Source organism: Mangifera indica, chromosome 4 (assembly GCF_011075055.1).
Source record: "Mangifera indica cultivar Alphonso chromosome 4, CATAS_Mindica_2.1, whole genome shotgun sequence".
Taxonomy (NCBI): Eukaryota; Viridiplantae; Streptophyta; class Magnoliopsida; order Sapindales; family Anacardiaceae; genus Mangifera; species Mangifera indica.
Window position 1 is genome coordinate 11,741,676 of NC_058140.1, and position 26,361 is coordinate 11,768,036.

General features: G+C 33.8%; 4 protein-coding genes across 4 annotated transcripts; 1 reads left to right on the forward strand and 3 right to left on the reverse strand.

Annotated features, from left to right (window-relative positions):
* Positions 1 to 142: 142 nt before the first annotated feature.
* Positions 143 to 6,313, reverse strand: LOC123213103 (SWI/SNF complex subunit SWI3D-like). The gene is made up of 8 exons (XM_044632460.1): positions 5,719 to 6,313; positions 4,162 to 4,733; positions 3,156 to 3,815; positions 2,780 to 2,946; positions 1,995 to 2,704; positions 1,361 to 1,551; positions 863 to 1,277; positions 143 to 616 (listed from the first exon to the last, which is right to left on the reverse strand). The coding sequence occupies exons 1-7, from the start codon at positions 6,155 to 6,157 to the stop codon at positions 915 to 917; spliced, it is 3,102 nt and encodes a 1,033-aa protein (XP_044488395.1). The 5' UTR covers positions 6,158 to 6,313; the 3' UTR covers positions 143 to 616; positions 863 to 914.
* Positions 6,314 to 10,229: 3,916 nt separating this feature from the next.
* On the forward strand, positions 10,230 to 11,466 carry LOC123214853 (BURP domain-containing protein BNM2A-like). The gene is made up of 2 exons (XM_044634857.1): positions 10,230 to 10,400; positions 10,493 to 11,466. Exons 1-2 carry the CDS (start codon positions 10,350 to 10,352, stop codon positions 11,318 to 11,320), a joined length of 879 nt encoding a protein of 292 aa, XP_044490792.1. The 5' UTR covers positions 10,230 to 10,349; the 3' UTR covers positions 11,321 to 11,466.
* A 6,160-nt stretch (positions 11,467 to 17,626) lies between these two features.
* Positions 17,627 to 18,751, reverse strand: LOC123214854 (organ-specific protein S2-like). Its single transcript, XM_044634858.1, has 2 exons — positions 18,670 to 18,751; positions 17,627 to 18,560 (listed from the first exon to the last, which is right to left on the reverse strand). The coding sequence occupies exons 1-2, from the start codon at positions 18,715 to 18,717 to the stop codon at positions 17,889 to 17,891; spliced, it is 720 nt and encodes a 239-aa protein (XP_044490793.1). The 5' UTR covers positions 18,718 to 18,751; the 3' UTR covers positions 17,627 to 17,888.
* A 5,511-nt stretch (positions 18,752 to 24,262) lies between these two features.
* LOC123215155 (organ-specific protein S2-like) lies at positions 24,263 to 25,537 on the reverse strand. The gene is made up of 2 exons (XM_044635227.1): positions 25,456 to 25,537; positions 24,263 to 25,346 (listed from the first exon to the last, which is right to left on the reverse strand). The coding sequence occupies exons 1-2, from the start codon at positions 25,501 to 25,503 to the stop codon at positions 24,525 to 24,527; spliced, it is 870 nt and encodes a 289-aa protein (XP_044491162.1). The 5' UTR covers positions 25,504 to 25,537; the 3' UTR covers positions 24,263 to 24,524.
* Between the last annotated feature and the right edge of the window lie 824 nt (positions 25,538 to 26,361).

The following is a 26,361-nucleotide window of genomic DNA, read 5'->3' on the forward strand; positions in this document are numbered from 1 at the left end:
TGGGGCAACAATATGTTGAACATGACACATTTTTCCCAGTGTTCATTCACAATAGTGGTGAATGCATAGACGTAAAACATAATTTTTAGGCATTTCTTCACGTGGAAAATGTCAGACGTTAATAAAATACTAAAAAAAGAAGTTAAAAGCACTAGCAACAACTTTATCGATGTTCCACCATGAAGTAGAAAAACCAAAATCTCGTGGAAACCTTGAGCAACAGCAGAATGAGCATTATCTAACATCACAGCAACGAAGTTAAATCTAACACCTACATAATTTACACACTTAAGAGCCATATATCACAATAATTGATTAGGGTAAGGCTACAAACTTTTTGGTCAAACTTACACTAGGTAAATATATCATATGTTAGACTTGGCCTTACAAAGATGCAGACAGCAACATAAACCTAATATGCAAGTTTCTGAGTTTAATGCGTGTATCACTCCAACAAACGAAAGATGCCAAAAAATCAGCTCCTCCCTCCCAATATGATGCCAAAAGTGAGATGGCAAGTGAATTTCCATGTCCAATCTTTGGCTATTCATATCACTAGAAAAAAGTTACTTCATCACCTGAGTTGTACTGTGTGAGCTTGAAGACTTTCCAAGAACTGGTTGGATTAAAGATGAAAAATAAATTAAGGTCAATAGTCAGAACTTAATTCTGGATAGTGATTAGAAACTTCAGCTGGAATATATTCTGATTTTAAGGGTTGCATATAAACAGTCACAATCTTGAAATATATTATGAGGTTTAAGTCAACAGATTAAAAATTTCTCAGTTCTAAAAAAGAAATCAAAATTTAGTTTGCCAAGTTTTATAACATGATTGACAAATGAAGTAATAGTTTACTCACTTGGAAGAAGGGGGATTGCTGGATAAAACTGTATTCACAATATGACAAGAGACTATTTCATTCCAACAGAAGAAAGTTTGTCCTGATTCGAAGGCCGAATTGAACTTCCTGCCACTGTTGTTGAGGCAAATGAGCTAGAAAGGGTAGGACCTGCAGTCCCCAAGGGTCTTGACATTGGTGGCCGTAGGGAAGTCATGCTCATAGGAGGTCTTACAACTGAGTTAGCAAAGTTCGGTGGGATTCTGTTGGCAGGTATTGATGGTGGCATTGGTCTAGAAGAGCCAAGTCGAGCTGCAATTATTTGAGCTCGTTCATGATAAAGCCTCTGTCTTGACCTCTCCAATTGCTCTCTAACCCTCAAAGTCATGTTATCCATTTCATTAAAGAAAGCTAACTTGGCTTCTAACTTTTGTAACTGCAACAGATGTAAGATTACAAGAAGTCAAACTCATGTCAGCAAATAGACAACATACAGAGCCCACTTGGCTAAAAGATTACCTGCTTTTCTATCAATGATGTAGCAAGCTGTCGAATATGATCCTCTTCCTGATTAGCAAGAAGTTTTGCCTTAACTGCTGCAGCAGAGAGTGCAGTAACTGCTGCATGCTTTAGTTTATCAATATTACATTCACCTTTTGTCTCTCCATGGTCATGCTTCTCTTCTTGACCATCTTTAGTTTGATCCTCAACTGCCAAAAATGGACAAATTAAAGAGATTACAATCAGAAATCAGAACGCATCCAGAAGTCCACAACTCCAAATTTAACAAGATTCCTATTACCTTGGCATAGCTGAAGCGCAAACATAATGACAAATTCTCCTAATACACTAATTTAGACATCACTTACACGTGAACTTTATCACACATGGTTTATCAAATCACTCAAATTATTTTCACATTCCTAATCCCTTTTGTGAATATTTTTGATAGACATCATATGCTTAAAACCACTCAACATATGCATTGATTTCTTCCCTGTACATTTCCAATCATAATATTTGACCCCTTTTTTTCTAAAAGTTCACAGGCTCATGTTTGATATGGTCAGCAATCACTGGCTTCTTGTGACTATGTCTCCCAATCTAATAAGAGGATATTAGAGAGGAGAGAAAAAAAAAGGCAGAAACAGACCTGCAGTCGTTCCATTTTCAATAATTGAATGTGTCTGTTGAGGCTCATTTGATTCCAAGGGCAGTGAATTAGACATCATATCCACATCCTTTGGTGTTTCCGCAATTTGAGAGGGCTCAGCTTTGGAACTTGATGCAACCGGTTGCTCAGGTTCAATACTCTCCGAAGGAAGAGAATTAGAAACCATATCAACATCCTTTCTTGCCTTGGAAGGTTGAGATTCTACATTTGAATTTGATAGAAGACCAGCCTCACTCCTTTCCAATGGAAGAGAATCAAAAGACAATTCAACATCCTTGGCTATCTGTACCGACACAGAAGGCTCTCCGACTGAATTTCCCTCTCCAGCCTCTTTCACAGAGCTTGGAGCATTCTTAGATGATAAATGATTTCTTTCCTCCACAATGTTTGGTTGATTTTCCTTGGGTAATTCTTGATTGCTTGATTTATTTAAATCACCAGGTTCAACTTTTTCAGGAATACCTTTGGTGCTTGGTTCTTTTACAACATTTAATTCCTTGGTGGATTTATCATTTGAAGAGGCTGATGTTCTCTTTTCTTCTGGAACAGAATCTTCAGTTATCTTGCTGTCATGATCATTTGACAATATTTTTTTGTCCAGCATAGTTGTAGTGTCTTTCTCTTTTTGCTTTCTGTCTACTGGGTTATCATCTTTTTGAGTATCTTGATTGGCAATTTCAGTAACAACACTGCAAATCTCTTATTGACATCAGAAAAAACTCAGAAACTGCCACATAACTATGGCTCCTAATAAATTCACATACCTCTCGGACTGAATTGGCTCCTTCTTGTCACCCGGGGGATCTTCCAAAACAAAGCTGTGCCTTGCAGCCAACTGCATGGCTGGAGAATTGCTAGATATTGATTTCAAAGAACCACGAGTAGAAGCAGTAGCAACATCAGGCCTCACCAACAGTGACAAGAATGCTGCCTGTGGAAGAGAGCAACACAGAATGAAACATTTTAACACAAATTAGCAGAGGTAAATTATTTTCTCCTCACAAGATAAAGCTTAAGGCATATCTTTTGCATACGTTATTGACAAATATGTTTTTACAATCATAACCACTTAATCATACAAGAACAAGGAAAATTAATAAATTTGCTTCCTGACAAATTACATAACAATTGTATATTTACCAATGCCATGACAGGGTTTCCAACTTCAGCAAAGGAATGTGGGCTTTCAGGTGGATGATAACCAACAGCTTCAAATGCTTCCCTAAGGGCCTTCAATGCAATGTTTTCACCAGTCTTCTGAACTTTCACTTCATTGGTGTCTTCTGATTTTAACATTTTCTTAGCAGATTCAACTTTATTTGCATCTTCAGGTTTTGAAGTTTCCTGACATGTTTTCATAGAAGTTGCATCCTCTGATTTTGAAGTTTCAATTGGTGAAGTTTGGGTCTGACCGTCATTTGCACCTGTTTTACTTTCTGATGTTTCAGGAGCATCTTTAGGGGTAGATGTATCATTATTCATTGCGGCAACATCTGCAGTTTCCTTAGATATGGCATCAGCACCAACATCATGATAAAAAAACACATCCTCAATCGGCATTTGAACAAAGTGCAATATACATTCAGCTTTTGTTTTAGTGGCAACATGTTCTGCAATCTCATTCCAGTTCTCTTTATAAAGTTCCAATGCTTCGAGGAGGAGAAGGGTCTCCTGATCTGTCCACTTCCCACCACTCAAACCAGCAGCTTCAGCAGGCACCATGAGAATAAAATCCGATGACGACATCCCAGAGCCAAACTTCCCATCATTGAAGCAATCAGTGCATAGATCAAAATCTGCCTGTGAATTATGAACATAATAAGAGAATAGAAGAAGCATTATAGAGAAATCAAAAAAGGGAAAAGAACAAACCAATAATTAATTAAATATTGTTTCACTGAAAACATGGTTTAATCACCACAACATGACAATCAATTTTATGAAATTCTCATGATTGACCACACTATTTCATTTAACTACTGGATTCAAAGCATTGCACCATAAATCTATTGAATTCATATGATGGAGAAAGACCGCCTAAGAGACTGAAGACCAGATATCCAATAATTAACGACGAATAATAATAAACTACAGGCATAAATGGAAAAGTAATAAATTTCGGAGTTCGTAAGGGGAAAAAGCAAACCTGCTTTTGGCAATGATAGCGCTTACGAGAGCAATCAGCCGAACAAGAGTTGCAATGGTACTCAACAGATGGGCCCTCAGGCTTCGCTAAATCTTCAGCAATTGCAGACTCTGGAAACAACCGCGATGGGTCAGCAGGAGATATTAGCTTAGGCTTTGGAGCAACACGAGGACATAATTGAATTTCATCAAAGTGATACAATTCTTCAAGCAAAGACTCCTTTTTTGCTGCTCCATCATCGTCAGTATTTGCTGCCATCTCACCATCAGCATTTGCCACTTTATCACCTTCAGCACTTGTGGCAGTGGATTCGGGAGGGAATGGATGGAAATTGACTAAGCCCCAGTAGTCCAAGAACTCCATTATCTCCTGCCTATCATCCACACATCCAACTTCAAGTTCTGACAAGTCTTTTAATTCAATTTGAGTGCTTGGATTTGCATGGAACTTCTTCATAATCCAATTCCGTATCTCCATATACATATCAGGAGTTCGGTTCTGGGACTTCCCATTGAAAAAAGAAGGCAATGCATGCTCCTCAAGAGGATGAATTCTTGACCACGAAAACCAACCTGCAGGCAGAATGTGGTGGTGATAAATGTCCAAATTTAAATAAAGCTTTAATTGTCACACAAAAAGAAAAATCAAAATCTTCATTCTTTTACTTAGTTATTCCAGGCAATTAAGAGGAACAAGCTTCAATCAGGGTAGTTCATTCCAAACCTAGTTTGCATCCAATGATAAAAAACAGCATATATGTTCTCCCAAGCTGCAAACATAAATCAGGACACATGAAAAAACGGGGAGAAAGATAAGATCATTTTGAGTCAGAGAAATACAAACTTGTTTACCCAGCCTCACACATTATAAAATTCAAAGTCTCATTCTCATTCCATATTTCACGGCCATATATGCCAATCATCCAACATTAGCTTTTCCTAATTTTAAGATTGGAATGAATATAATCAATATTTTGGTTCCATGAAAGAAACAATATCCAAAGAAAAAACTAAGTAGAGATAGATGAATTAAGGCAGCAAAAATTTTCAAGATTGTAACCTCTGTCTCAACTTATTACTCTGAAAGAAAGGGAAAAAAAAGTATTTTCCCGTCAAAATATACAATCCAGAATGATCAAGTAAAGTGAAAGAACCGAAGACAACTCTACAAATCTCAACTTTGAAACTCATTCCCCATGCTGATACCAACAAAAATGAAAGAAAAAAAACGAACCGAGAGTCAAAACAAGAAATGATCCTAAACATTCACAATGTATTTTCTTACCTATATTCTTAGCAGTCAAAGCAGATACACACTAAATTCCTGTGAGAATGAACAATATCTAACGTTCATACAAACATAATCCAACGAAATCTAGCTAAGCTTAGACACCAAACAGAATGTAAGGCTTCGCAAGCTTAGAACTATTAATTTACACATAATTTTTCAGTAACAAAAAGAAAATATCAAATTTAGTTCAACTTGCATCTCAGAACACACAAAAATTAGGTTTTTGCAATCGAATTAAAAATTAAGAACAGAATCAGAAAAACTCACCACAATGTGTAGGCACCACATGAACATTACAACCGCGAGATCTGATCGCCTCAAAATCAGTCTCGATTTTCGCCTCCAAAGCCTCCCACTGTTCACCATATTTGTTCAGTTCATCAACCACCTCCAGCTTCGTGTCATCACGTGCCGCTTCGAGCGTTCCTCCAGCCGATGCACTGAGACTGCTAGGACCCTGGCGAGCTCTCGTCAACGGCCCGTTGTGGTTGTAGATCGGGGTGTGAGAAACTGAGTTCTTGTCGCGACTAATTCGTTTCGATGACGTTGAAGACGAGTTGCCTGTTGAGAGCGCCGCGGCTTTCCTTTTCTGCCCTCCTGCTCGACGCCGGGACGAAGCTGGCTCTGATACTGGTGACTCAACCCCGACACTGGCAGAGCTTGCAGCCGCCGGTTGACACCCGGCTTCCCGGCGCTTCTCTTCCATTTTACGATTTGGTTCGTTTCAAGGTTTGTGCTTCAATGTGTGTGATTGTCTCTCCGCTCCAGCACAGGACATTTATTTGATTATTAATGGCACGCACAAAAACTGTTTCTTCCACGAAAATGGAAAGCGTTTTGTTGGATGCAGTGAATGTCCAGGTCGTGGAAGATATCAATTTAATCTGGAAAAATAAGATTTCACTTTATGTTTCCGTGCATCGGCGGTGTAGGACATGTAGATGGGTTTAATTTGTACACCGTCTAATCAAATTTAATTTTTTTCCCGAAGGCAAAGGACTTACTCCAAACAAAGTTTGTTATATTCTCAAATTAATACCTATTAATCATTGAAATTCAAACACTCACTTATATATAATTAAAATTAACTGAACAAGCTAACATTATTCATTTTCTTCATAAGTTTAAAAAATTAATAATTTTCACTTAAAACTAAACTTTGAAATATTATATTTTTCCTTCTAAAATGTTTTTCTTTTCTCACTCCCTTTTTCGGCGTTGTCTCCAGTCAGCTCCTTTTTTCCTCCCCTTTTTTGACATTGTCTTTGGACAAAGATGACGTTTTCATTAGAAATGTATATCGTGGCCGAATCTTATCAAATAGTAGTCAATTCATTCATCAATGGCCTTCGTAGATGTGTTCAACTATCTGTTGATTCTCCATCTTTCATCTTTCTTCGGTTAGGGTCGTTGGTAGTACATAAAGAGGATGGGCTAAAGAGAGTCTTGGCCAACTCTAGTCATCGGAGAAGTAAGGGAAGAAATTACAAACCTTAATAGGAAAAATATAATTTTTTTAAACTTTTTGATAGAGAAAAATTATTAATTTTTAAAGTTAAACGAAAAAATAATATAAAATTTTAAAATAAATAGATTTTGTTAAAATTTCAAGGTTGCATTTAATATACGGTCAAAACAATACCTCTTTCATGTTAAATGAGACACAATGAACTTGACTAATAAGTTGATGATTATACCCCCCAGCCTACTCCAACAATTTCAGTTGCTTATGGATGGACACACTATCATTATTAATTAGTCCGGACATTTTCTTACTTGAAGAGCCTTGATTTGTGGTAAATGAGTTTATCGTCTAGACGACATGAGTTATCACACAATCTTAATGTTAGTTGCCCACAAGTCTATATCAAAATGTTGACTCATAGATTTGTCAGATGCGCATATAGAATTTACCGTGGGTGGGTAAATTATACCCTCAAAACACCAGTAAAAGTGGATTAAGTTACTGGATTGAGGCTACAATTATCAGGAGCAATAAGGTACATTTGCTTCCAAAATTATACGGGTGGTGCTGCAAAAAGTTGAGTTGCGTTTAGAGATAGTCTAAGCCTTCATCAAGTCAAATCCCTAGTGAGCTTTAAAACTTCTTACTGAACTCTTCAACAGACGATCATCAGGTGTCAAGATTATCACCATAGCAACAACTTAATAAACATAACTAACAACTGTTTCTAACAAAAATAAAATTTGTGTAAGATGCACAATAGTCTTGTTCATCTGAGAAAATAAAATCCATTTTCAAGGTTGAATCTTCAGATCACAATTTCCATCTTTTCCTGTAAAATGATTTTGATCTCTGAAAAATAAAAATACAATTTCCTTTTGAAATGGTTAAATCTCTTATCTTAAACGAAAGAACATTTCGTTATTACAGAAAAACCTTTAGTTATCCGAATACTAATAGGATAATCAATTTTAAAATCCACACATTCGATTGTAATGAATTTGAAAAACATCTTCATATCCTCGTCCTCATTGTTGTCATAGTAATCATAATCTTAAGGCATACTATAGAATTTATACCCTTTGCTATCTTGCCAACTCCACCATGTACTCCCTAAACACTCTGGCTAGCTTTTGCCTTCCATAATACTTGAGTGTCATATTCTTCAGGAGTGGGTTCTATTTCATTTTTCTGAGCAGAAACTCTTGTTGTTAGTTTAATGGTACCATCTTGATCTACTGCTCTCGAGGTATTATTTTGAAGAGGAACCAAGGCATGAATATTCCATGAACAAATAAAATGTCTTCTAAGTAAGATAATAATAGTCATCATCATATTCAAAACCTTGGAAGATAGTCCAATTCTCGTCTTTCCATCTGAAAAGTATTAATCCAGTACCAAAAGTCAGTTCGTTAGCAACTATATTGAAGTCAGTAAGATAGGGTTTACTTTTCAGAAATGCTTGAAAACTTGGAAATGTTGTCAATGGAGGAAGTAGAAGTTGGTCTCTTGAAATGGGATTGAACAGAAAAAGTTTTGGATGGACTTTATGTCCCTTTATCATTAAGAGCCAACCTTTTGAAGGACCAAAACACCAAGCTCCTTTGAATAATGACTTGGGTAGCTTGATCTTGTACAGTATGCCCACACACAAATTGTTAGTCTTAAATTACTATTTCCGTTAAAAGCACAGTACCGTTGTAACAGATATGGTCTGTCATTTCATGTGTAAGGCCAAACAAGTTTCATTTTACAAATTAATGAAAATAACCCTTCATCGCTCTCTATTATTCTTGCACAATAAAACTTAGTTCTGCTTTTCTTTCTTTTTTCTTGATTCAATCTAAATTTTTGTTAATTTTTCATTGAAAACTTGTTTGATCCCCTGACCTCTCATGGTTTCAGGAAGCTAGAGATCACCAATGTCGATTTCATGGCTAAAGAAAAGAGCCAACCCCAACATGGTGTACTTTCTAATTTACTATCACCTCTCTGCTTACGACATGTGCTAGATACTGCATACACCTTTTGTTCAATATCTTACAAACCTTCACACTACTTATCATCACACCTCTGTACATGTCTCTAGTTGAAACTAGAATCATCATCATCGTAAAGATTGAATCAAGCTTTCTTAATTTCTGTAACAATTGATATCAATTCCATATTTTTCTAAGAAATTCACCTTTAATATCATACCAAAATTTAACGTGTCGAACATTATTAAGTCAACTAACATATCCCTACCTTTTATTATTATTGTCTCACCCATAAGAACTTTGTTACTTATCAAGGTATCTCCATCAAGCAATTCTACATTGACCCTTTGGACAATTGGAGTGGGATTCAACTTTAACCTCTCCATTATGCCGCGAGCTATAAAACGGTGCGTAGCTCCAGAATCAGTCCAAATATGACATGGGTTATTGAGGAAGAATAACTTCTCAGTAACTACGGATGTGCCGACACTCTGTTTGACCCTTAGCTATTGTGTGGAATTTGGCATTAGCACACCCAACAGTTTGCTCTACTCTAGGAGGACTAAATGACATTTCCTCGCCACATGTGTTGGCAGTCTACACCAGAAACATAAGCCATAATGACAACAATTAAAATTTGGTTATAATTCAAAGTAATAACGAACTGGTTTGATTAACCGGTTTTTAATTAAATTTATAAGATTCTTATAAAATTTTGAAAGAAATATCATTTTAAACAAGTCTTCATCCAGCTTATGATGACAGCGATGTAAATTACATTTTATGTAGTTGATGAAAAATCTTCATAATTAGGTACAGAATAATGAACTTTTTATTCTACTGTGTGATGAACTTAAAGGTCTCTCTCTATCTTTCATCCAGCCCATGAATAAATAATATATAGAAACATAGAGATTTTACCTTTAGAATCTGCATGCACGTTTTCTGGGCTCAAATAGCAAACAGATCTGAATACTGTACAGTTAAAATTAGGCCGTAATAAAAGAAGATTAACTAATGCATGACAAAAACGAGTTCAACTGGTGATCTCTTCATTATTGAATCTGAAAAAACTGAGTGGCAGACACTAATAAAGCAAGTTAAAGAAAAATAAAGAACATCAGCCGTGCTAGTACCACTATCTAATATAAATAATTTTTAAGATTTTATCCAAAGATCTTTTGGAAAATGACACTTCCTAGCATATGTTACATTTATTTCAATTTGCCCATGTCTATTTTTTTATTTGTCTTTTGTCAATAATGGTGAAATGCCCCCAGCAGCCTAATATATATGGATCCTCTAATCTGTAAGGAGTTAAACGATTTACAAACCAAGTCAGTTGTACACGTTCTTGATTTTTTTTTACTAGTTTTCTTATGTTCTACATGCAGATTAAGTAATTAATAGCTGGTCTCTGATTTACTTGTTAACTAAAGCAGCGAAGGACAAAGATGGGTTCGAGATTTGCAGCTTGGAACATCTTCCTGTATCTCCTTTTTATGGTAATCTTCAAACTGTATGAATTGTAATAAAGAACTTGTATTGTTGTTCGTTCATCCAAGTTTAAGCTATGAATTGGTGAACTGTTTCACAGATTGCTCACAGAAGTGGTGCCACTGAGATGACTGACATACTCTCAGAGTTGGAAGAGTTAATAGGCCAAAACCATGATGCCCATCATCATGTTCGTCTTGCTCATCCATCATCACACCTGGATCACATGGATCCTTCATCTATGGTGTTCTTCACCATGAAAGACCTCAAAAAAGGGACCACTATGCCCATCTATTTTCGCGTCAATGAACTTTCAAATGTTTTTCCTCATTTGTTGCCAAAAGAAGAAGCTGATTCAATTCCCTTTTCGCTTGAACAACTTCCCTTCCTTCTCAAACACGTCTCCCTTTCGAAAGACTCAGCTCAAGCCAGAGCAATGGAAAATACACTCAAGCAATGTGAAAATCAACCCATTGAAGGCGAAATTAAACTGTGTCCAACATCTTTAAAATCCCTGCTCGTCTTTGCCCGAAGTGCTTTCACTTCGGGGACCAAATTTAAAATTGTATACACTAGACGCCTCAACAAATCAACAACTGTTTTCCAAAATTACACTATCCTGGAAGTCCCCGAAAAGCTATTTGCTCCCAAGATGGTAGCTTGTCACTCCATGCCTTACCCTTATTCAGTTTTTTACTGCCACAGCCAAGAGACTGAAAACAAGGTATACAGTGTTTCACTGGTGGGTGACAATGGAGACAGAGTGGAAGCTATTGCAGTTTGCCACATGGATACCTCTAAATGGAGCCGCGATCATGCATCGTTTCGCGTGCTTGGTATCGAACCAGGGAGCTCCCATGTTTGCCATTTCTTTCAACCAGATAATCTCATATTTATTCCAGTTTCTTCATCGATTAGTAACATGTAAATCTATGTTATGCTGCTTGGTTGTGGTGTGCGCCTTTCTAAGTCTTCTGCCAATAAATGCAGTTTAGATTGTTGTGTATCCAGTGTGAAATGTTGCTGCACATGGGCGGACCTTGCAAGGTAATAAATTGTGCTAATTGTTGTGAACCCTGTTTTAATTCATAACGAAGTGGCAGAATTATGTATCCAGTGTGGCCAACTTCTGTTATATTCTTCAAGTGCACAAGGGATGCATACTGAGAAAGCAAAGCAACCTCTGCCATGAAATGCATGTTCATGTTATACATACAGAATACTAATCAAACACGAATTTTGAGCAGAGTAAATGCTATATTTAACGTCTAAGATATGCAAGAAGGTTGTTGAATTGTAGATCAAGATCCAGGAATGAGGGGAAAACTAACTGATGTTGCTCATAAGTCATAGAGATGGCAATTTGGGCCCGACTTTAGGGGCCTCGACCCTCCCCGACCCTAGCGGGGAGGGGATTCCCCGAAAAAAATGGGGAAAGGGGCGGGGATGGGGATGAAAAAAATCCCCGTAATCGGGGACGGGGCGGGGACGGGGATACGTATGTCCCCGCCCCGCCCCTCCCCGCCCCTCCCCGCCCCGCCCCGTCCCGTCCCATCCCCTCCCCACCCCGCCCCACCCCACCCCACCCCCTAAATCTAATATATTAATATAATAATTTCTAAACTATTAAGTTCTAAAAATTTTTACATTATAATTTATTAAAACTATAATTTTAATTTTACTAATTTTTGAATTATCAATTATTAGCTTTTACTAATTTCTAAACTATTAATCTAATATATTAAAAAAACCCCAGAATCTCATTATCATAAAATGCAAATGTACCAAATTAATTCTATTTCAACTTCAGTTAGTCAATCCATCAAGTTTTACACACAAAAAAATAAATAAATTATAAACTTGATAAAATCAATTAAAATGAATTAAAAGTGTTAAATTTAATGTTATTATAAAATTACCCTAAACACATACATGAAGAGATTGATTATTGCATATTGTTAGATTTTATGAAAACTTTGTATTTGAACTAAAATAACAATGAATATTGTGTAGCTCTTGTAGCAAGTGATATTTTTGGAGAATATAATTTATTTTATTTATTGAAATACATAAAGGAATTAAAATTTATATTTACGGGGCGGGGATGGGGAGGGGATTTTTCCCCGCGGGGACGGGGCGGGGAATTTTCCCCGCGGGGATGGGGAGGAGATTTTTCCCCGCGGGGACGGGGAGGGGATGGGAAGGGATTTTCCTTCGCGGGGAGGGGACGGGGATTATTTTTTATCCCCGTAACGGGGACGGGGATTGAAATCCCCTACGGGGACGGGGACGGGGATTGATATCCCCTCCCCGCCCCTCCCCATTGCCATCCCTAATAAGTCATAATTAAGCACAAGGAAATTTGTGCGAAGAGTTTTTGGCATATAGCCGGAGAGACTTGGAAGGATCATCTTTTTTACTGATTTTGGCATCGATTTGATCTTTTATGTTAGCATATAAGGGTGAAAATACAAGTTTGTCAAACCTATTACGCTAAAATATTATCTTGTAAATGAAATGGCCTTACCTGTTAGTTGATAAAAATTGAAGGTCTAGTTAGACATGTTACCACACTCGTATATAAATTGTGGTTTATGTAATTTTTAATTACAATTTAGTGAAAATATTTCCCTCAGTTTTCTCTCTCATTTCTTTCTAGAGAGTTCTCTCTCTCTTCGTCTCTTTCATTCATTCACCTCACTAATTGAGGTTAGATTTGTGTACTTTGGTCTTTATCTGACCTCGCGTATTTTTTATGACATTTCTTCTTTCATGTCGTCTTAATAAATTCAATGATTTCAGCCTCGGAAGCATAGATGGTGTGTGTTCGCACTTCTGAATCATTTCCATTTCTGAAACATTCCAAAATTGGTACGAAAAATTTCGGAAATATTAAAAAATTTGAAACATATTCCTTTTCTTTATTTTTTAATTGATTAAAAATCGATTTTATATTTTCCTCTCTTTTATTATATCAAATTCTAACTTAAATTTCATCTTCTCTTCTAGTTTTTCTCATTTTCGATGGGTTAAAATTCATCTCTTTTCCATCTCTACCTTTTCTAGCTATCAACAAATGCTTAAGTTTGATAAACATAGTTTATTTGATTGTTGAGTAATAGTTCAAATTGATTGAGTGCACAACAAACTAAAAAGTTACCTTATTTTACTATATTTTAAGGAAATACAAAGTGTTCTACTATTGAAAAAAATTTGATATCTTAAACAATTTAGCATTTTTCATATTTATATATTTTTTCACATTTCTGTTTAATGTTTTCCTGTTTCCATTTCTATGTTATACTGATTTCAACTGTATTATTTTGTGTCTCCAACTGACGATGACATTCTTGTAATTAATTTTTTAAAGGGCTAAGATGTCTTTAATTATGAGTGTAGGGGCATTTAGGTATAACTAGGGGTTAGATATCATTAACCCAACTTTATTACAGACTTATTAACCTAGGGGTTAAAGTAGTTCACTTCAACCTTTAATTTTTTTTATACATTTTTCTTATATTTTTTCTCTAGATAGGCTCTGTGTATTCTTTCTAGAGTTTTCCTAGGATTTTTTGGTTTATTCCGATTGCATTAATTCTGAGTTTTTTGATCCAGTGAGAAGGTCGTGTCTTTCTTTACTCTTCTCTATTTTGGTTATTGTTATAACGTTATATTATTAATTTTGAGAATTTTTATTGTATTATTGTAACTAAACTAATATTAGTGAATTAGACTAGAGAAAACATCTCTGCCTTGAACGTAAGAATCCATTTATGAAATCTGAATCAAGTGTTTGCTTGTATTACTTATTCCTTCTTCTCTTACTTTTGTTCATCTTTAATAATCTACAAATATTGGGCAAATATTATAACAAACTAGATGGGCCATGATCCTGTGTTGTGATAATATTATTATCAAACCGATAAGATTTTGTCATAATCTCCTGACAGCTCGTCGGGTCTGTGAAGCCTCAAGAAAATCGTGTTGCCACTTATTTTATCTTGTATGCGAGCTATTGGGGGAAATAAAGTTTGCCGAAATGGGAATAATGATGAACATATGGTTAATTAATTAATTGCTTTATCTCATAAATTCACATGCATTATGGGTTTAAAATGGATCTCCTCATGATTGAAGGTTACAAAATGAGTGGCAGACATCTTTACCTATAAACTATCATAAAAATACCAGTATCCAGTATGGACAGGGGCGGAGCCAGACCGATCATGTTTAGTAAATAACATGGCCAGAATATATTTAGGAAGTTACGCCTATAGGGGGCTAAATAGTTACATTCAAAACTTGAGGTGGCTGGAAAAACCAAATATATTGGGAGTAAAATGATATTTTTCTGTCCGAAATTCAAAATCCTTCCCACAGCCTGGAGTGGCCATGACCACCACATGAGTACTGAACATGGGGTGGCTCTACCACGGAGTATGGATTATTAAAAATTTTTTGATATGAGTTAATATTAATTATGTTTTTAGTTTAATAAAACTAAATAATTAAATAGTTTAATATTAGTTTACAAATTGTTGACTCAATGAGTTATTATATTTTTGTTTTGATGATAACAAACTAATATATTTTTAATCATATTGACAATGACTTTACTTGAGTATGAATTTAGATTGTAAGAATTTATCACATATATTTGAAGGAGTATCAAGATGAAAATTAAAAACAAGAGTCAATTGAAGATTTGAAAAAAAACTCAAGTCTAAGTAGATGTTTTTGTAATTTTGAAGCATTAGTTTTGATTAGAATATTTATTTGTATATAAAAACTCACTTAAAAACGTATTTTCATATCTTTCACATTTTCGGTTAAAATGTCAATTTTCAAATTTAATGAGTTAAGCCAATTTTTTTTGTCAAATTTCATTAACTCATTTAAAATTATGAAGTTTTATGGACTACATTTTCATATTTCAAAATGGACTACATTTTCATATCTCAAAGTTGGCCTAGAAGGAGTTTTCAAGAATGGGTTAAATTGTCACTTTTCAAAGTTTCAGGGAAACCTTGTAATTTTTCAAAAATTTAGGGGATAAAAATGAAAATTTGATTGACCGAATTTCATCAGTCCAATTTTTTAATAGTGGCTACTAGATCATCTAAAACCCATGTATTTTGGCTTTCAAAAATTCGATCGACTGAATTGAGCTATGATTTTTTTAACGATTAGTGTCATGTGGACATCACAGAAGTGTTATATCACATCCAGTTGATTGAATTACATCTGATTAACCATATTTTGTGTTTTCTAAAAAATTAAAACTGCTAGTTTTGTACATAACGATAGTTTTCCTTATTTTTCCTTATATAAACTCAATTAAACTCACTTGGGAACAACTTTTGCAACTAAGAAATTTCATACATTTGAGAGCAAATTGTTATTGAGGTATTCACTTGCAAAATATTTTATTTTTAATCAAAACCCTTGTTATTCATTTTCTTGAATACACTTGTGTTGGCTTGTATCAAACTATAACTTTTATATTCACTCTTTAAGAGAATTTCAAACTTTATTTTCTCATAAAATTCACATTACAAAAAGTAAGATTCACTCCTGGAGAGACTAGAGATTTCTAGTGAAAGAAAGTGAGTTATAACACTTATAAAAGTTAATAGTATATTGAAAGCTATTTGTACTCTAAAAAAAGACTTGGTTACCAAAAAATGAGTGGAATACTTCAAAAAAGATAGCTTGAAGGAATGAACGTAAACTGGGTTTGCTCCAAACCACGATACATCGTTTGTTTGATTTTCTCTTCTCTTAAACTTATAACTTGTATTATATTGTTCTGATTGTATTGATTATTTAAAATATATCTTGACATACTTACAAATTACATTAAAAATAACCAACATTTATTAAATTACATAAATTGGTTTCCTTCAAATAGTCAATATTCATTGGATCCTTCACAAATAAGTTTAAGTGATTAATAAAGACAAATTTAATATACTTAAAGGTTATGATCTAGGTGGATAATATTAGTGTGGGTCTTGAGGTTTATTGAACCTTGATAAAGTCGATTAATCTACTATATATTTGCTATGTCCCTGCTCAAAAACTTGAATAATATAGTTGCAGTATAATTTATCACATTAAAAACTGTCATTTAAGAAGGTTTTTGGAATAAAAGACTAAGTTATGTCTAGAGGTAATTTTGACAATTTACGAGTTCAAATTGCTTAGCGATATAGATATTCCTATAACCTCAAACAATTTAATTCAGTATTTTATATCTTATGCATAGATCCTATAGAATTAGAATAGATTCAATTTATGCAAGATAAATTTTATATGGATAATTTGAAGGAAAAATTCCTTTTGAGGGGTTAAAAAATTAAATACTTGTGATTTAATCTTAGAAGTCTTCTTATAAGGATGACTCTCCATAAAATTTTTAACTCCTTCACCCTTGATCTATTCCTCTTCTCAACATTTTTCTGACACTGTATCTCCCTTTACTCGGCAATTTTTCCTCAATCTTTCGTCTGTAACTAGCTTAAAAATTGGTGATGGTCGTGTCATCATTCTCGTGTTTAGGTAAAATACGCAAATAACTACCTTAAAGAAGTGTGTGGCCTAGATGAGTAAAGTTAAATTCAAATTGAGTTTATATGAGATCGAATTCAATCTCAACTCAAATGAGTCTGTTACAAATTTAGCTCAAATGAGTTCGAGTTTAAATTTGAGTTTTAGAGGTATTTGACTCGTCAAATATCTGAACTTAAAAAATTCGATATAAAAAAACTCATTTTAACCAATATATATTAAAACGACATTATTTTAGCATGCATAACTAATCAAGATAGTAAAACACAATAATTAACCATGTTGATAGCATGCATCAACTAAGAATCATCTACACACAAAATGATAGTCACATCAATTAAGAACCACTTTTCTCAAAAGTTTGAAAAAGTATGAATTTGAGTAATTTCTATAATTTTCTCTTATTTGTCATTCCCGTCTCCTACTTTAATAAAATCACATTCCACTACTCTATCATTTTCTTATTTCATAACGAGATAATCAAATAAGTTACTAGAAATCTAAATTCAATATATAAAGATACATGTTGTCTGATGATGTAATTACTAAATTACAAAGGGACGCAAAAAGTTGAGAAACTGGCGTCTGTCTGTGTTAAGGAAGAAAGAAAACAAAAATAAAAAAATATAAAAACAACTGACAGAAACTAACATTGCAAGGATAATTAACAGAATTAGCACGCCTTAAATTATTCAATTATTTCTCAGCTATGGCTATCTTGCAGTAAACTTGTCTGTTGTACTGCAAAGTGCAAGCTGATCATGAGCAATACACTTAGCATTTTACATAAGCAGTAGCCCTTGCTACCTTACATGAACACTGGCTATATTACAACGGGTAGATCAGCCAACGACAAATTATTCAGTCTTCAATACTTCATACACACACTACAAGGGCTCTGTATATCATCTTGACACGAGTATTATCTAGTCATGATAAATGGTGGCATCGTTATCATAGATAGTGACACCAAGCCCTGACTCAAAGATCTTGACAGAAGATTTCTCTTTTGCAGGTTTAAGATTGTTACTGTAAATGGAGATATCTGGCCTACGCTCAAAATCCTTAACAAAAGATTTCTTTTTTGTAGGTTTAAGATCATTACTGTAAATGGAGATATCAGGCCTTGACTCAAAATCCTTGACAAAAGATTTCTCTTTTGTAGGTTTAAGATCGTTACTGTAAATGGAGACATCTGGCCTAGGCTCAAAATCCTTGACAAAAGATTTCTCTTTTGTAGGTTTAAGATCGTTACTGTAAATGGAGACATCTGGCCTAGGCTCAAAATCCTTAACAAAGGATTTCTCTTGTGCTGATTTAATATCGTTACTGTAAATGGAGACATCAGGCCTTGGCTCAAAATCCTTCACAAAAGATTTATCTTTTGCTAGTTTAAGATCATTAGTATAAATGGAGACATCAGGCCTCGGTTCGAAATCCTTAACAAACGAGTTTTCTTCTTCATGGCAACCAGAGAGGGAACCGGTGGGATCTGCACGACCAAGGCTAATTTGGATTGATTCTTCTATGGGCTGATCTTTTACGACTTCTCTCCAATATTCTCCCGTGTCTTTCCTTCCATCTGTAGTGCTACCCAACTGCATGCACAAATAAACAATAAAATTTAAACCTCGCAAATGATCAAAACTTTTAAGAATAACAAACTGTTTTACTTGAACTATAAAGTTTCAACTAGAACTGCATTACCAAGAGGAGCAAGGAGAGTGTAGAGAGAGCAAGTAATGAAGCTTTCATGTTTGCAGTGAGAAAAGAGAGTTCAACTTCTATGATATGCATGGAAGCGTTGTACAAATCTCCTATATATAGCGGGGAAAAGGGGAAGAATTTCATACCCCATGCTTCATGTAGGTCCTGAAAAAGGCCCATGATTTAAGAGTTGCAAAACTATGCACAAGTTAAACGAGTTAAATGCAACTGTTTTAGTAATTAATTCAATTGGCAAACCAATAATTTTGAACTCCTTGATCTCAGTACCATACATTGGTAAGAAGATTATTGGGTGAGTTGTTTGCCAATTAGTACAGCTTGCCATTTCTGAATATAATAAAATTATATGAGCAACTTTTCACATAATTTTATATATAAATAATGATATATTATTATATAATTGAATATTATTTTATTTCTAATTTAAATTATTTAATTATATAATAATATATTATTATTTAACGATAAAATTATTCGTATTATTTAGATGAATATTTAATAATTTAATTTGGTCTCTTCTTTACCTGAATAATTTTTTTTTTCCTACGAAGGGAGTCAGACATAGGGTTGCCCAATGCATATGAAACTTATGGTGCCGCTTGATTATCTTTTTATTCAAGATATTGTTAGGATAAGATTAGCAAGTGAGATCAATATTTCATCATGATTGGTTACTTTATGGAGGCGGTGCGAACATAAAATATGACCTAAAGCTGAATGCCCCGGTCTTGAATTGCGTGGTGGATAAGAGGATATTAAGTGTCAAAATTTATTCACAAAATCTACACAATGCGGACAGTATTAAATAATTATGTAATAAGATTTGTGATAATCAGGTTGATACTATCAGAAGTAATTAATTGATAGTAAAGAGTAGGCTTTTAATTATTTCGTAAAACTTGAAATAGCATTACTACTTGTATAATTTATATGTATAATTTTATATATAAATAATAATATATTATTATATAATTAAATAATTTTTAATTAAATATAAAATAGTATCTAATCACATATTGATATATAATTATTTATACACAAAATTATATATATTGAACTTAAAAATAATTAATGAATTAAAAACTCAACAAGTAGGGAGAGAGACTTTCGTGGATACAAGATATGCATTTAATACTAGGGTTTGATTCAAACTTATTCAAATTTGAATTCAGCTCAAAGTTGAAAGTTCAATTTTTTTTAATTTTAAATTCAAGTTTTTAGGGTGTTTGGCTTGTGAAGCTTATAAGTCTTAAAATTTGATATGCAATGATTAAAATGACATAATTCTAACTAATATGCATCAAAATGATGTTATTTTACCACTGAATCAAGTTCAAAACTTAGTTCAAGCTCAAACTCAAGTCAAACTCAAACATCTTTAATATGACATTGAGTTAAACTCTACTTAAATCGAACTAAATTCGAGTTTAATTTCACTCAATTCAAGTGAAACTAGAACTTAGATGAGTTTAAGTTTGACTTTACTCAAATCAAATCAAACTTAAACTTAGATAAGTTCGAATTCAACTCAGTTTGAATTTAATCTTATTTAATACCCTCCGTAAAAGAAATTAAACTAACCTATTTTACCCAAATTTTTGATAAACAAATAAAATATGTTTTCACTTGTTCATATCACTTTTAGGTTAATAATTATAAAAATAAATTTATGTTGGTTCACAAAGAATAAAAGCCAGATTTAATTATAATCAAATCACATTAGGATTGTGCAATGCGACTGAAATAGCAATTTGAATCACACCACCTCGGTACAATGGGTTTTTTCATCAATTGTTTTTCCAATTCCTGTAGTCTTTCCAGTCAACTTTTCTTGAGGTTCCTCTAAATCAAGGTAAACTATTTTTTTTTTTAAGAATAGGACGAGGAAGGGACGTATTAACCTACATCAATGCCATGTTTTCCTCAAACCATTCTAAGTCCGAGGATATTGTTCAAATGAGATTCAATTCCATTGGTCCTCTCAAATGATACTTCTAAACCACCAAGTACCCAACCATAACCTCAACTACAACTATGTACTACTTTGAACCTACATTGCATGAAGATCTTACCTTCCCAAACACTGAACCTAATGTTCATCCTTTCACCTAGCAATATAATCCTACTGGCTTCATTCCTGTCGCTACTCCTCACTTATTTCCATCAAGAAGCCATTCACACATCATGGAAACACCTTGGATAAGCTAAAAAAGTTCCTAAGCAAATTGGTTGTGTGTTAAGAGTGGGTGGGACGATTTTCATTAGTCAATCTCCTAGTATTAATTTCACCATTGAATTGATTGTGTGTTGGGGGTGAGTGGGTGATTTTTGGTTCATGTTCCTAAGTCTGGTGGCAAAAGAGTGGGGTCTATAGTAGTGGCTAGTGATGGGAATTGTAGTGTGTCCATAGTGGGTATTGATAGGGGCGGTGGTAGTGACTTGTGGTATTGGTTGCAACGTGTGAGTGTTGTTTGCTTTGGTGACCGTGAGAAAGTTCACATCGGTGCGAAATAAAAAAGCAAGAGGTGGAGACTTGTAACAAAAGAAGAGAAATAAGGAAAATGAGAATAAAAATACGGGTGAGAAGAAAAATAAAAAAAAGAAAAAATAAGATACTGAAAATAAAAAATAATAAAATTATGTGTATAACTTTATATACAAATAATTATATATTATTATATAATTAGATATTATTATATCTCGTATGTATAATTATCTAATCATATAATAAAATATAATTTATATATATTATTTATACACGTGATATTATTCAAAAGAAAATTAATGCAACATATTTATAATTGATATTTAAAACCAGATAGAGAAAATTGTTTTAGTATTTTTTTCTTATAATTAATAATAACAGACAAAAGGTGGGGTTTTGTTCTTTTTCCACTTTAAGGGTCCTTTTGACAAAATTGGAACGGGAAACAATCATTCTCCCATAAACAAATCAAAGAGAATCTCCCTCAAGATCGAATTTTCATGGAAAGTTTTACCTTTAATAGCAAATGACATTAATGAAGATGCAAACAGTTGAGACACCTATAACTCATGCATAATACACATTAATTTTAATTGAAGGTCTCTTCATTATTATAGATTACAGCATTGTGAGTGGCAGACATCTATGCACGTTAAAAATGATCGTAAGAACACCTAGCAAGCAGCCACCACTATCCAATATAATATACACTGAAAGATTTTTGGCAAAGAGACGTTGCCCCTGCCATATCAAAATCAAATATTTGCGGCCCTTCTTCTATGTCTTTACATTAAATATTCTCTTTCTTTCATTTGTTTTACTGAATAATTTCAAAACTTTTACAGGCTGAAACAGTTACAAGAATTTACGGAAGTAGATTTGAGAGAAAAAATTAGAACTAATTTGCACTTTATTTCATTACTTCCACACTTACAAAATATCAGGAAATGTGTTTTTATACAACAGCAAGAGATTGAATCTAAATCGTTACATATAATTAATTTTTTGTTGGAATAATGTGGGCATATATTTATTAAATTTTTTTTAATCATTTAATAAAATCAGTTGAATATGTATTCTAGAGAGAATTTATTTTATGAGTTCAGTTTGATCATTCGAAAATGGATTGATATACTTCATATTACGATTATTAATTTCGATTATAAGTGTGGCTTAATAAAAGTTATTGGGTTTTTTATGGGAAAACTTAATTACCCTTTTAATTTAACAAAATATAAAAGCAAGACACAGTCTCTCCTCAAGTTTAATAATAAGCATGTAATGTTTCGGCACCCCATTCTGCATATGCATTCTGTAAATTGGGAAGGAAGATTTTGCTCAAGATCAATAAACAATTATTTCTGCATCAATTCTTTGCAACAAAATGACACAATTAGGGTTGTTTATGTCTCCAATTTACGTATTACAGTGTTTTATAGCCTATTGTGTTTGAATCAAAATTTGGCAACTAATCTGCCCTTTAACTTTTGGAGAGATCCATCAGCATTCAATTTTTTCTTAAACACCTATTTGTGATCAACAAGAAGCCTAACATGTGATGAAGATACAAGGGATCAGATGTAATATTTCATCAAAAGCCTCATACTCAAACAACATGACATTAATACCAGTTAGGATATGATACAGTCTCAGATGCATTTTGGGCTCACGAAGACAAGGAATTGAGTACTTGCACATTTGCCAGTTTTCTAATCTTTGGTCTAGTTAACATTGGGAGACTAGGAAAGCTATATGTGTGTGTGTGTGTACGAATGTGTAGTCTTAGCCATCGATGTGTACACTTTATCACTTTTTCTTACAATAGGCAACTCAATCTCTAAGTTAACAATTGACAGAGAGGGTAATGTGGTATGTGGACATGGTGTTGGATGGATAAAACTGAGGTACAGTAATCGGATCTATAACCATTGCACTAAGTAAGTTAAAGTATTGTAAACATGAGAGAAGCTCGAATCTAGACTTTCACCTAAAAAATTCTAATACTTTACCAGTTTTGTTAACCTTTGAAATCAATTTTTTTAATATTGGGTGGTGATTTTAGAAGAGAAGGGTCAGACAAAGGTGGTTTAATCCAAGTGGGGGAACTAGGTTCTATAATTTCTGAAGGAACAAAGCACTTACCTTCTTTAGCAACTTGTTGAGGGATTGTATCAACCTTAGTTGAATCAGACTTTGAACTACTACGTGAAGAAATAAGAAAACTGTTAACTAACACTAACTTTGCAGCAAAAAATAGCTAACATTCGCTAAAACTATGACTAGTAACAAAGCGGGAACTGGATTTAGACGAGACTTCAATCTTATCAAATTTGACATTGGCAAAACTATAAACTTTTCCCTCTAGACTAAGGCACTTGTAGCTTTTATGAATTAGGCTATAACATATGAACACGTATTTTTAGTATGGAAATGGAATTTATACTTACTGACTAATATGCATTAAAACGACATTGTTTTGGCAACAAATCAAGCTCAAATCTTGCAACGAGCTCTAACTTGGGTTTAGCTTTTTAAAACGAGTAGAGCTCAAACGCGAGTTTGGTTTCATGTAAATTAAGTCGAACTCAAGTTTAAATGAGCTAGAGCTAAGCTTGACTTGAATCTTTCCTTATCGATGAATAACTAATCAAGCAAGTAAAGTACAATAATTAACCATGTTGATAGCATACATCAACTAAGAATTATCTACATTCAAAATGATAGACACATCACCTATTTGCAGATTATCTAAAAATGTGGGTAGAACCACTTTTCTCAAAAGTAACAAAAAGTATGAATTTGAGTAATTTCCATGATCTTATCTTATTTCTCATTTCCATCTCCTACTTTAATGAAATCACATTCTACTACTCTATCGTTTTCTTATTCCATAACGAGATAATCAAACAAGTTATTTGAAATCTAAATTAAATAGATTAGGATACATGCTGCATGATGACGTAATTACTAAATTACTATGAGACGCAAAAAAATTAATAAACCGGTGTCTGTTTGTGTCGATGAAGAAAGAAAACAAAAATAAATAAATATAAAAACAACTGACCGAAGCTAACATTGCAAGTGTAATTAACAGAATTAGCACACCTTAAATTATTCAATCATTTCTCAGCTATGGCTACCTTGCAGTAAACTTGTCTGCTGTACTGCAAAGTGCAAGCTGATCATGAGCAATACACTTAGCATTTTACATAAGCAGTAGCCCTTGCTATCTTACATGAACACTGGCTATATTACAACAGGTAGATCAGCCAACGACAAATTATTCAGTCTTCAATACTTCATACACACACTACAAGGGCTCTGTATATCATCTCGACACGAGCATTACCTAGTCATGATAAATGGTGGCATCGTTATCATCGATGGTGACACCAAGCGCTGACTCAAAGTTCTTGACAAAAGATTTCCCTTTTGTAGGTTTAAGATTGTTACTGTAAATAGAGACATCTGGCCTACGCTCAAAATCCTTAACAAAAGATTTCTCTTTTGTAGGCTTAAGATCATTACTGTAAATGGTGATATCAGGCCTAGGCTCGAAATCCTTAACAAAGGGTTTCTTTTGTGCTGATTTAATATCGTTAATGAAAATAGAAATATCAGGCCTAGGCTCAAAATCCTTAAAAAAAGATTTATCTTTTGTAGGTTTAAGATCATTACTGTAAATGGAGACGTCAGGCCTTGGCTCAAAATCCTTAACAAAAGATTTCTCTTTTGTAAGTGTAAGATCATTACTGTAAATGGTGACATCTGGCCTAGGCTCAAAATCCTTGACAAAAGATTTCTCTTTTGTAGGTTTCAGATCGTTACTGTAAATGGAGGCATCTGGCCTAGGCTCAAAATCCTTAACAAAGGATTTCTCGTCTGCTGATTTAATATCGTTACCGTAAATGGAAACATCAGGCCTTGGCTCAAAATCCTTCCCTAAGGATTTATCTTTTGCTAGTTTAAGATCATTAGTATAAATGGAAACATCAGGCCTCGGTTCGAAATCCTTGACAAACGAGTTTTCTTCTTCATGGCAACCAGATAGGGAACTGGTGGGATCTGCACGACCAAGGCTAATTTGGATTGATTCTTCTATGGGCTGATCTTTTACGACTTCTCTCCAATATTCTCCCATGTCTTTCCTTCCATCTGTAGTGCTACCCAACTGCATGCACAAATAAACAATAAAATTTAAACCTCGCAAATTATCAAAACTTGTAAGAATAACAAAATGTTTTACTTGAAATATAAAGTTTCAACTAGAACTGCATTACCAAGAGGAGCAAGGAGAGTGTAGAGAGAGCAAGTAATGAAGCTTTCATGTTTGCAGTGAGAAAAGAGAGTTCAACTTCTATGATATGCATGGAAGCGTTATACAAATCTCCTATATATAGTAGCGGGGAAAAGGGGAAGAATTTCATACCCCACGCTTCATGTAGGTCCTGAAAAAGGCCCATGATTTAAGAGTTGCAAAACTATGCACAAGTTAAACGAGTTAAATGCAACTGTTTTAGTACTTAATTTAATTGGCAAACCAATAATTTTGAACTCCATGATCTCAGTACCATACATTGGTAAGAAGATTATTGGGTGAGTTGTTTGCCAATTAGTACCGCTTGCCATTTCTAAACCCAATAAAATTATGTGTATAACTTTTTATATAATTTTATATATAAACAATGATATATTATTATGTAATTAAATATTTTTTTTATCTTTAATTTAAAATTATCTAATCATATAATAAAATGTTATTATTTGTAGATAAAATTACATGTATTATTTATACAAATAACACTACTTAGATGAATATTTAATAATTTAATTTGGTCTCTTCTTTACCTGAATATTTTTTTTTTCTACAAAGGGAGTCAGACACAGGGTTGCTCAATGCATATGAAACTTATGGTGCCACTTGATTATCTTTTTATTCAAGATATTGTTAGGAAAGGATAAGATTAGCAAGTGAGATCGATATTTCATCATGATCGGTTACTTTATGATCTTAATTATCACTGTTCTTATGGAGGCGTTGCAAACATAAAATATGACCTAGAGCTGAATGCCCTGGTCTTTGGGGTGTGAATCAAATTAATTTAAATTTGAGTTTAGCTCAAACTTAAAAGTTCTTTTTTTTTTAATTTTGAATTCAAGTTTTTAGGGTGTTTGACTTATCAAAC